The sequence below is a fragment of the Ahaetulla prasina genome, chromosome 4 (assembly GCF_028640845.1).
Source record: "Ahaetulla prasina isolate Xishuangbanna chromosome 4, ASM2864084v1, whole genome shotgun sequence".
Taxonomy (NCBI): domain Eukaryota; kingdom Metazoa; phylum Chordata; class Lepidosauria; order Squamata; family Colubridae; genus Ahaetulla; species Ahaetulla prasina.
The window spans coordinates 17,399,475-17,411,944 of NC_080542.1; the positions used below are offsets into that span (position 1 = coordinate 17,399,475).

A 12,470-nucleotide genomic window follows, 5' to 3' on the forward strand; every position below is an offset into this window, starting at 1 on the left:
GAATGAGACTATTGCCTTATACATTGTAAGCCGCCCTGAGTCTTCGGAGAAGGGCGGGGTATAAATGTAAACAAAACAAAAAAATAAGTGTGTAAAATGGTCATAAGTCATTTTTTTTCAGTGTTGTAACTTTAAGTGGTCACTAAATGAACTGTTGTAAGTTGAGGACTTACCTATTGTATTTTTCTCCTTTTTTCAACACCATCCAAAGATGAATTCAGTTTTGGAATAATGTCAAGGTTCCAGAAAAACCTCTTCTGCATAAAAAAACCTCAGAAGCCATTGTTTTTCAGAGTTCTTTACTAGCATGAGGAAACTGGCACATGATGAGTGAAATTCCAAAACTGAATTTCCGGATTCTTTTCCCAGTTATATAAACCCCAAGAGTCCCACCCCCCTGACCCCTTTGAGGGTCACATGGTCCCACGTTCTCCCAGTTCATTCGAATATCTTCTTGCCACTCTTCCTGCAGATGTGGGGACACCATCCGACCTTGACCGCTTGAAGAAAGTTACCATACCCCTCAGCCCCCCTTCTTCCCCTCAGGGGAAAAATGTGGCAGCGTCTGGAACCCTAAAGTCTAGTATGGTTTCCAGGCCTGACAAATAACAGAGTTGGAAGAGACCTTGGAGGCCTTCTAGTCCAACCCCCTGCCCAGGCAGGAAACCCTACACTACTTCAGACAAATGGTTATCCAATATCTTCTTAAAAACTTCCAGTGTTGGAGCATTCACAACTTCTGTAGGCAAGTTGTTCCACTCATTTTATTTATTTATTTATTTATTTATTTATTTATTTATTTATTTATTTATTTATTTATTTATTTATTTTGTCACAACATCATACAAAAAGATTATATAGTATATAAACATATATATGAGTAAATGTTAGGAGGTATAAGCATATATATATATATAGGAAGAAGAAAAAAAACCAATAGGATAGGAACGGTAGGCACGTTTGTGCACTTATGCATGCCCCTTATGGTCCTCTTAGGAATGGGGTGAGGTCCATAGTTGAAAGTTTTTGGTTAAAGCTTTTAGGATTATGGGAAGAGACCACAGAGTCAGGTAAAGTATTCCAAGCACTGATGATTCTGTTACAGAAGTCATATTTTCTGCAATCTAGATTAAAGCGGTTAACATTAAGTTTAAATCTATTGGTTGCCCTTGTATTATTGCAATTAAAGCTGAAGTAGTCTTTAACAGGAAGGACATTACAACAGATGATTCAATGAGTTAAACTTAGGTCTTGTCAAAGGCGACGGAGTTCCAAGTTTTCTAAGCCTAGGATTTCAAGTCTAGTGGGATAAGCTATTTTGTTGTTTTCAGAGGAATGGAGAACTCTTCTTATAAAATATTTCTGGACACGTTCAATTGTATTGATGTCAGAGATGTGGTGAGGGTTCCAAACAGGCGAACATTAATTGTTCTAACTGCCAGGAAATTTATCCATAGTTCTAAGTTGCTTCTCTCCTTGCACAACTCACTTAGGAACCTTAGAAATTTTGGGCTCAATTGTGGACGCTAAGTTGAGGACTGCCTGAACAGGATATCCTCTTCTTCTTTTTTTCCCTTCTGGTACGAGAGCCTTCTCCAGAGGGCTAAATCTTTGCATTAATATATCCAGAATGATAATTTGAATCTGATCATTTGTGCCTTGAGTGAGGAGAGAATAGAATAGAATAGAATAGAATAGAATAGAATAGAATAGAATAGAATAGAATAGAATAGAATTTATTGGCCAAGTGTGATTGGACACACAAGGAATTTGTCTTGGTGCATATGCATTGATTAATACATTAATACTCTGAATTGATTCATTTGGTGATCTGTTTCTTTGTTTTCTTGGTTGTGCATCCCATTCTCAGAAGTCTTCTCCAACACCAATGTATAGAAACATCAATACATAAATAAATACATTGATATATTTAGCCATACGCTAAATAAATAAATACAATTCCTATCTTGTTTCTTTAAAGCCTAACTTTCACTTCCATAAAATGTCACAGGGATATACCTTGCCTTGCATGATTCTGATTTTTGTAGGTATGGATATATATCATGGCATCTCAATATCTTTTCCAAAGCCTTTGTGACTGTTCTATCAAGTGCTAATATCCAGCATATTTCTTAACTGGTGGTTTCTTTATTATGGGTGATGGATCTCATCTGTGAGATTTGGATTGCTAGGGAGAGCAGGGACTGGGGAAAAGGCAGATATTTAACAGATTAACAGAGTTGGAAGGGACCTTGTAGGTCATCTAGTCCAATACCACCACCACCACCACCTCGCTCAAACAGGAGACCCTGCCCCATTTCTGACAAATGGCAGTCCAATCTCTTCTTGAAAGTCTCAAGTGATGATATGGGCAGTAAGGCTCACGTTCCCAAAGCAATTTATTCTTCCCATTCAAAATGGGTAGAAAATATTTTGATTTAGCATGGGGGGAGGGAATTCCTCTCCTTAATAAGTCCCACATTTATTTATCTATCTATCTACCTATCTATCTATCTATCTATCTATCTATCTATCTATCTATCTATCTATCTATCTATCTATCTATCTATCTATCTATTTATTTTCAGTTAGATTTAGATCCTGCCTTTTCATCAGGACGTCAAAATCTAAAGACTTCCTCCTGGTCCTACAAATACAGGAGCCAATCATGTGTTCACAGCATCGACTTTATATAAAATCAGGTAGCTTTATATGCTTCCTACCATCCTTAAATTGCTTTTTTGTATCTCCTTTATCTCTTAAACTTTTTGGTATCTTTCTTGGAATCCAAGCTCTCCTCTTTCCTTTCTCTTAGACCTTGACTAATACCACATATCATCAAAGCAGCTTCATTTAACCATCATAAAACCTGACTTCCTAGGCATCGGAGTAATTCGTGATTATGAATACTTTTTTTTTCTTTTATTTAGTAGGGGCCAAAATTGTGGAAACCTTTTGGGAAAAGTGTATTTTCTAAAACAAGCCACTTTTTTTTTTTGAGTAGTACCATAAAATTATATATCAATGGAAAGATAATTTAATCAAGAATGTAATGCAATAACTTTTATGAAGGATTTGCTATTAGAATAGCAGTTTAAGTATAAAGAAGAAAAGTTAAACATGTAGAAAAAATGAGATATACAAAAATTATCACGTCAGTTAATACTAGGTTGGGTAACCTTTAGCATGAATTACAGCCTTACAATGTCTTCCCATGAAGTGAACCAAGTCTTTTAGTTCTGCAGCTGTTATAATGTGAAACCAAGATTGAATGATTGCTGCTATTAACTGGGTTTTATTGCTGGGTCACTTCTGACTAACAAGCTTTTTTAGTCGGCTCCATAGATTTTCAATTGGGCTGGTCTGGGCTGTTCCCAGGCCATTCCAGCAGTGGAATATTATTATCTTGAAACTCCAAAAAAAAAAAAAAGTGATATTGTTAGCCATCAAACCTCAAAAATAAACTTTTCCCAAAAGGTTTCCACAATTTCGGCCACTACTGTAGTAAACAAGATTTGCATTATATGTATGCTTCATAATTGCTCAACCAGTGAAGCTCTACCTCCCTCTCATCCTGAGAGTTGAGCTTTACCTATGGAATTTCTAACTATCTAAAACAAAGCTTCCTCTACAACCCTCTCTTCCCTTATTTGAATCTGGCTCAGTAGCACCCTCTACAGTGTCTGATCAATTGGCCCCATGCTGGGAAGTCCAAATACACGAGAAATACCCCATTCTTCTTAAATACACATGTCTTGTTTAATCCTGTAAGCATAAGAGCTTGACCACTTAAAACTGGTGGTTAAGAAGAGAAACACCCCTGGAATCATTCTTTGGTTAGATGTATAGAAGTGGGTGACTAGCGAGGATACTGGTGGATTGGGCAGAGCAACTATCAATCACTGCTAAAAGATTAGCTGCCTTGCTAGTGGAATCAAAAAACTCATTGTGAAAGTAACTGGGCTCAGAAATTACAAAGACAAGCCAGCCTGCAAACATTTAATCAAGAATCCCTGATGTTTCCTGTTCCCGGACACCACATTCTCCGTAGAGGTTTTTGCGCCCATTCACAAGCATCAGGTCCTCCTCAAACAGGTAATAAATTAGATGGACTTTTCTGGCTGTATTTTAAATGTTCTGCTTTTTCCCATTTGTGTTCCTGTTTTTGTCCTTTTATTTTATTTTATTATATTTAGACATGCCGCATAGTTTCATTTTCAGAGGGAAGGTTTTTTTTAAATCACTTTTCTCAGGTGAAAAAATTCCCTTGGAAGAAAATCAGAAGCAGGTTTTTTTCTTCTAGACTGGTTCAAAGGGAAGGGATCTTTGGGAAGAGATGACTTGCTGGTTATGTTAAAGCATAAATTGGCAATCTCTTTCTGCTTATGAAATGTTGCTAAATTAGAAGTTTGAATCAAGTTCTGTCCTTAATAGCTTACAGTTGTGTAATTTGCTTGACATCATATAGAAGTAGTTTGGTGTGAGTTACTTTATGGATTTTTTTTTAAAAAAAATATTATTATTTTGGAGAATGTCAGGGTAGTATGCTCTCTGCCCTGTGAATTTGAGCTATGCAGATTGAGGCTATTAAACTTAGCTATAACTTTATAATTCAGCAATATTGGTGGAACTGAGGAGCCATATGCCTATTATCCTTTGTTTCAAATTCTCCAACTTGATTTTTACACTTTAATCAACAACCGAGTATCACGAACTAACAGTTTCGTAGTCGTACCTGTATTTTTCAACTTTGGCAACTTTTAAGGAGAATAGACTTCTATTCCCAGGATTCCCTAGCCAGTTTGCTGGCTGGGGAATTCTGGAAGTTGAAGTCCACAGATCTTAAAGGCGCCCAGGTTGAGAAATACTGGATTGTATCTGCAGTTCAGACAATTCTTAACCCTTATTGTTGTAGCAGAGCCTAGAATATAGTTTAAGGTTCTGGGCTTACTTAGATCAGTTCTTGTTTATGTCAAGTGCCAGCTAACGTAAGTATGAAACTGGTTAGCTTTTTCAAATGCAGAGAAGGTCACCCAAGCAATACCCTACAATGGGACAAATAGAGGCCTGTTTCTTAAGAAGTTAGTGAGGATTGATTCACTGCAGCGTTGTCTGTCTGGCTTCTCATGTGTGGAGGTTGTGTGCCTTCATCAAGTGTAGAGCAGATAAATATTAAACTGGTGTAGTTACCTCAGTCTGGTGAAAGTTGGGGGTGAGAAGCAGGACAGGAGAACAATATTAATTAGATTCAATTTTAATCACAACATACATGAAATAAAAATTAGTTTTGGTTTTTATCCTGGCCTGAACCTCTTACTCAACCACTATCTGTCGAAGGATTTGTGGGCCCCTTCCAGGGGTGAAATCCAGCAGGTTCTGACAGGTTCTGGAGAACCGGTAGCGGAAATTTTGAGCAGTTTGGAGAACCAGCAAATACCACCTCTGGCTGGCTCCAGAGTTGGGTGGGAATGGATATTCTGCAATATCCTTCCCCCAGGAGTGGGGAGGGAATGGGGATTTTGCAGTATCCTTCCCCTGCCCCGCCCACCGAGCCAACCAAGCCATGCCCACAGAACCGGTAGTAAAGAAATTGGATTTCACCACTGGGCCCCTCATCTTAGAAGTGTGGGCCTCGTCAAGTGACCTAGAACTTCAACCAATATATTCATGTTTTGTTCTGCCTTTTCCATGGTTTTCACTCGAGTTGTGTTCACACAGTCCAACTGTATTCACCTGCACAAAAATCTAGCTGTAAACAACTCATATCTGCATGTGGGAGTGAGAGCTTTTTCTCCAGTCACTTTGCTTTTCCAAACAGATAAACATGTTTTTTCAGTGTTAATTTGAATTAAGTGGTGACCCAAGTGGGAAATAAAGTTATTATTGTTATTAGTGAGAAATAAAGATAATATTATTGCAGGCAACCCTTGACTTACAACCACAATTGGTACCAGGATTTCCATTGCTAAACAAGGTGATTGTGAAGTGAATCATAGCTAATTTTACAACTTTTTTTTTTTTGTCACAGCTAAGTGAATCACATGCACTGCTTAAGCAAATCCGGCTTCCCACATTGACTTGTCAAAAGCCAGTTGCGAAGGTCACAAATGACAATTACATGGCCCTGGGATGCTATAACCATCATAAGTATATATCACTTGCTAAAAACCCAAATTTTGATCGTGTGACCATGAGGATACTGCATTGGTTGTAAGCACAAGGACCAGGGCTACATCGTGTTTTTTAATGTTGTAATGAAGTTATGTTTTACCGCCAAAGAAATAAAGGGAGACTAATATAGATCTATTTCAAGCTATTTAGCTCTCCTTAGCTAGCCATACCCTTCTGGAATTCAAACCTGGGCTACTTGGGTATTAGGTAGATGTATTAACCTACCTAATATTATAAATAATATTAATTATTAATAATAATTTAATTTAATTAACAAATTAAATGGGAACTGTATGCAGCGTCCCATAACTGGGAAGACCAGGTTGCTCATACAAAAGACAATGTGGTTGTACTTTGAATGGACGAATGGTTATAAGTCGAGGACTACCCGTATTTTTGTTAACATTAGCGTTTATATTGCCTTTTTGCCGACAACTCAAAGCTTACATGAAACAGGCCACATCCCTCTTTGATTAATCCCCACTGTAAAACAACCCTGTGACCCCAAATCAACCAAGGAAGACATTTGAACCCCGGTCTCTTCATGCAAATCAAGGACCTGCAATGAAAGGCTAGGCTTCAGCCTTTCAGCAGCTTGATCCAGAATTTTGGTAGGGCACATCCAGCGAAGCATCAGGAAGGGCCTCCAAGTCGGGAGCATCCGGGATTGGTGGTTCACTTTGTCTGTAAGAGGAGGGCACTTCTAAGATGCAGGCCTTTAGATCCGCGTAAGCCTGAGGCATCGTCCCCAGGTTGACCCAACGGTCATGAGAAGGGTTGTAGCAGTGAATGAGATGCGTATCTCGATAGGTGTTATGGCTGTACCCTCCCAGGATGTAAAGCTCTCCGTTCAGGACAGCAGAGGCACCAATGACATGAGCTTGGGGAAGAGGATGCAAGGTGACCCAAACGTCCTGATCTGGACTGTACACCTCGCAGGCCAGTTGGTCAGCGTAGCCCCCGTGCCCGTCCCGCCATCGTAGACCACCGGCCACGTAGATCCGTCCATCCAGCACCTCCATGATGTGCCCGGCACGTTCTTCCTGCATGGAGGCCAGAAGGAGAGGTGGGCCATCTGGACGATACCGAAACATAGAGGATTGGCAGCGGCACGAGCCGTCACTGCCCCCCGTGATATAGATCCATCCATCCAGGACACAAGCTGCATGGCCACAGACTGGGGTAGGCAAGGGTGCGCAAGGCCTGGAATAAAATGGAAAATTAAAGGTTTCCTTTTCAAGTTGTGTCCAACTAAAGGGGGTGATGCTCATCTCCGTTTCTTAGCTGAGGGACTAAGACATTTTCTGTGGTCATGTGGCCAGTGTGGCTATATGCCAAAGGCATGTAGAACACTGTTACTTTCCTACCAAGGTAGTACCTATTAATCTACTTACTTTTGTATGGTTTCAAATGCTAGGTTGGCAGGAGCTGGAGCGAGCAACGGGAACTCACCCTGTTCCACAGTGCTCGAGTCTCAAACCCAGGCTATCAGCTTTCCAGCATCTTTAACGGCTGAACCATCGTGTCCCTCTAAAGGAAAATTAAGGACGTGAAAATAACTGCTTTGCTGAAGCATAGAGTGTCTATGTTTAGTTAGCTTGTCAAAACCCAACAAATTATTTGTGAGAAACAGATATTTAAGTTCTCTTCTGAAATCATGCCCCTTCAGATTTATAAGAAGTCCTCAACTTATGACCACAATCGAGCTCAAAATTTCCATTGCTAAGCAAAACAGTTGTTAAGTGAGCTTTGTCCCATTTTACAACCTCCCTTGCCACGGCTGTGAAGTGAATCACTGCAGTTGTTAAGTTAGTAACATGGGTACAAAGTGAATCTGAAACCATCATAAATATGAGCCAATTACCAAGTGTCTGAATTTTGGTCATGTGACCGTGGAGATGATACAACCGTTGTAAGTGTGAAAAAGGATCATGTCACTTTTTCCAGTACTATTGTACCTTTGAATGGGTAGGAGATAACCAGGAGCCTGAGAGAGGGGTCAAGCTCATTATCAGGTAGGAATCCCTTCGTGCCCACAAGAGATCTAAGTCCACCTAGGGGTAGGCTTCAAAAATTTTAGCAAGGAGTTATCTGCCTGGTTGCTGGGTGGGCATAGCCATGGTGGGTGTGGCCTAGTTGGTCTCCTGCACCACGGTGGGGCGTGTGTGTATGTTTTCACCCTCCCCTGGTTCTGGAGGCTTTCCTTGAGCTTCCAGGAGGCCGAAAATGGCCTCCCCAGGCTCCAGAGGCGCTCTGGAGGCCAGAAATAGGCCTGTTTCCGGCTTTCTTGCACTTCCAATAGGCCTGCTTTTTGCCCTCCATGATGAGCCTTCGTGCACGCTTTGCACTTACCTGCATCCAAAACAGGCTACATGGAAACTCCTGGGAGGGGCGGGGCAGGGTGGTGGGGCCATCCAGGAATGGGATTTGGGGAATGTTATGTATTCTTGTATGTACCTTTAAATATTTGGGCGGGAAATCAGCACGTTGCTGATTGGACGAAGCCGCCAGTAGAACTGTATAAAAGGAGAGGTTTTCCCCCAGCCTGTTGCTGGGTTCACCATATATTAAAGAGCTGTTGTCACTACCCTGGTCTCCAGCCTCGTTACTTCCAGAACTTAACAGGGAAGTTCTCCGAACTGCACAGAATCTTAGCTAGAGGTTGTCCCGAACCCCTGTGAACCCTCAACAGCCAACCTCTGAGTCCAGCCCACCATGAATTCTTGTGGGTTTTTTTTTTAACCTCCAAATTGCTTTAACTGTTAGTAGTTGAGATTCTTGTAGAGAGCTTAAACTTACAATAAATCTTTATACCTATTTGAACTGCCTGGATCTCCTGAGTTCTCTGGAGCTGGACAGAACAGCTACTAACAAAAGGTTAGTAAGTTGAGGACTACCTGTATCCTTTGCAACGCATGGTCTCCAGACCTGGACCTAGCACCTCTGCTGAAGTCTCCACCAGCCCCTACCTCCATGTGTTGCTCTGAGGTTCATAGCACTCCACAGAATCCATGCAATAAACCTCGTTGGAGCTGCCCCCAAGAGCGTAGAAGAAACCATGCAGGAAAACTGCAGGGAAATAGCTCCGGCAATTGGTCATGTCAGCTAGTCGCTCCCAACTCCCGCAAAGAGGATCAAACCTGTAAAAGGAGGAATAAGGATTCTAGGTGGAAATAATGCCACAAGGTAAAAAAAGAGATGTGGAGACTCTAGAAAGAGTGCAGAGAAGAGCAACAAAGATGATTAGGGGACTGGAGGCTAAAACATATAAAGAACATTTGCTGAAATTAGGGATATCTAGTTTAATGAAAAGAAGGAATAGGGGTGACATCATAACAGTCTTCCAATATCAAAGGGACTGCCAGAAAGAAGAGGAGGAGTTCAACCTATTTTCCAAAGTGCCTGAAGGCAGGACAAGAAGCAATGGATGGATCAAAACTAATCAAGGAGAGAACCAATCTAGAACTAAGGAGAAAGTTAGAATAATTAGAACAATTAATTAGTGGAACAACTTAACTCCAGAAGTTGTGGGTGCTCCAACACTGGAATTTTTTAAGAAGAGATTGGATGGCATTTGTCTGAAATGGTATAGGGCCATGATGGCGAACCTGTGGCATGCGTGCCATAGGTTGCATGTGGAGCCATATCTGTGGGCATGCGGAGCCATACCTGTTGGCACACAAATGTTGCCCTAGCTCAGCTCCAAGTCACATTTGCGTGCCAACCACCTAATTTTCGAGCCTTCCAGGCCCACCGGAAGTTGGGAAATGGGCCTCTGAGGGGTGGGAAGGCCGTTCTCGCCCTCCCCAGGCTCCAAAAAAGTCTCTGGAGCCCAGGGAGGGCAAAAAACAGGCCTACCAGGCCCACCGTTCCATTGTGTGCCAAAAGCGAGGGAGCACGGGGGGGGGGTGTCACCCGGGGAGGCATCGCGCTTTGAATTATGGGTGTGGGCACGCGCATGACTCCCTGTGCTCCCTCCGCTTTTGGCACGCGAGGGCAAAAAGGTTAGCCATCGCTGGTATAGGATTTCCTGCTTCAGCAGGGAGTTGGACTAGAAGCTCTTCAAGGTCCCTTCCAACTGTTATTTTGTGAACTCTTTCTCCCAGTTGATTATGAATCAACCACTGGTCCTTATTCCTAGAAATCTGTGTGCCATATATGTTCCTCCTGGTTAAGAAAGTTTAACTACGGACATTCTGATTCCTATTTCTCAGCTGCAGAGTCCATATGTAGAAAGTTGGCTAATTAGCGTTTGCAAGAGGACCGAGAAGCACAATCCCTCCTGGCCCTTCTTAAAACCTTCTGGGACTTATTAGGCTATGTTTTGATTTCCACAACTTATTTATCTGGATAATATAAAGGAGAGGTGTGTTATGGAAACAAAAGAAAGACAGTTGTTTCAAAGATGTGGTCACATACCCTAATGTAGCATTGGATAGGTATCTACCCAATGATGGGAAAGTTATTTAACCAAATCATGTAGAACAAAATCAGGTCAGTGGACCAGTTCCCTCTTCTGGCCTTGGAGATACATAGGCAGAACAACTTCTGAAGTACTCTAGAGTGTTAGGAATAAGTCTCATTCCTGTTCTACATATTCTGAACACTGTGGATTTTATTCTATTTTTTCTGAACTCTTCATATAACATGGATGGATGGATGGATGGATGGATGGATGGATGGATGGATGGATGGATAGATGGAAATTGTTGCTAGTTCACCCCAAGGTGCTTTTTCAAAAGCCAACTGGACTTGTTTTTCCTTGAAGACATTTTGCTTCTCATCCAAAAAGCTTCTTCAGTTCTAGAAGCTTCTTGGATGAGAAACGAAACATCTTCATCCATCCATTCAGTTCTAGAAGAAGCTTCTTGGATGAGAAGCGAAACATCTTCAAGGAAAGTCCGGTTGCCTTCTGTAAAATCACTTTTGAGATAACCATGATCTCAATGACTGAGAATCTCCATAGATACGTTACTAGTTCACTAGCTTCAGCATGAATCTTGGGGACATGGTGGTCTATGATGAGCTCCCAACCACTATTCCCAATCACTGGAGAGAACCATATAAAAACTTCTCAGCTGCCCTCAGCTCTGGTTTCAGATACCTTCAGGAATGCTGGTTGTTTCCAGTGTTCATTTATTTCCCTCCCTCATACTCACGACCATCAGATGTTTCATTAAACATTAAACCTGACATCTTCCCACTCTTACTCACAAGTATCTTCACAGAATGGGACCGTATCTGTTCTCTACTCCCTTCCCAATTCTCGTCTTCAAGCAAGCAGCAGGTCTTCCAACTCACCTGAACACTGAACACATGGTATCCCTGACGCCATAATAATGCTTTCCCCCAAAGAGGTACATCTTATTGTCCTTGACCACTACGGCGTGCCGGAATCGCGGCTTCTCTGGGAGATAGCCAAGACGACGCCACTCCACTTGTTTAACTAACCCGATGCCGTTGAGGAAGCGGTGGGTGAACCAGAAATCCTGGCATGGGCTCCGAGTTGCCATATTTTTGGTCAAAGTATCTCCTCCACTAATCACAATGACCTTCTCTGGATATCTCACCCGGCAAGGAAGTTGCTCCATCTTGGAAGGACCTGGTGGAATGCTAGCTAAGGACTGAACCATGAGGTTGTAGAGGCGACCAGGATCGGCCATCATCTCTTCTTTCCTAACCTGTTTGAGCTCTCGGTTGGACATCAGTGGAAATCTGATGCATTGCAACACTTTCTCGGCACAGTTCATCCGCCCGGCCCAGTCAGCAGTCAACCAACGGACAGCTCCTTGGAAAGCTTCTAGTTCATTGAGGATGTAGAGGGAGTCAGAACTAAGGAAGTGCACCAGCTGGTTTATGGGAAGATCTAGGAACTTTGATGTGTTTGCCACATGAACAAAGCTGTTTAATATAAACTTCTCTGCGGTGTTTTCAAGATCATGTAGGCCATAAGCATGGGCGAAAGAGAGAACATCCAAACAGGTTTCTGGAGTGAGCTTGTAGCGGAACAGATCCAGACAGAGGTCCAAGATGCCAGAGACTTGATATTGAAGAGCGGCTTGTGCAGCTTCAAATATATAATCCCACCCACCCCTAAGCACTCCTGAGTAGGCAAAGGAGATGATCAGTCCCAGGTCAGCTGCAGTGAATTGGGTGCAAAGAGGAATCCTGGCCTGTTGAGTTTCCTTCATGCCACTCGTAAACATACCATGGAAGAATTCACAGCCACAAGCCAAGGCCAAGCGGTGAACTGAAAGTAGAGAAGATGAGGTCAGAAATTGAGAGGCTGTATCTTGGTC

At 42.0% G+C, this 12,470-nt stretch overlaps 1 protein-coding gene across 2 annotated transcripts in view; it reads right to left on the reverse strand.

Annotated features, from left to right (window-relative positions):
- Positions 1 to 5,316: 5,316 nt before the first annotated feature.
- The window catches only part of KLHL33 (kelch like family member 33), a 57,647-nt gene continuing 50,493 nt past the window's right edge, over positions 5,317 to 12,470 (reverse strand). The window contains exons 3-5 of one of the 2 annotated variants that reach the window (XM_058180615.1): positions 11,473 to 12,421; positions 9,141 to 9,311; positions 5,317 to 7,374 (exon numbers count right to left, since the gene is read on the reverse strand). In XM_058180615.1, coding sequence (XP_058036598.1) covers positions 6,759 to 7,374; positions 9,141 to 9,311; positions 11,473 to 12,421 — 1,736 coding nt within the window. In that variant the 3' untranslated portion in view covers positions 5,317 to 6,758. The remainder of the gene's footprint in view (positions 7,375 to 9,140; positions 9,312 to 11,472; positions 12,422 to 12,470) is intronic. The other variant, XM_058180616.1, reaches the window with a different exon arrangement.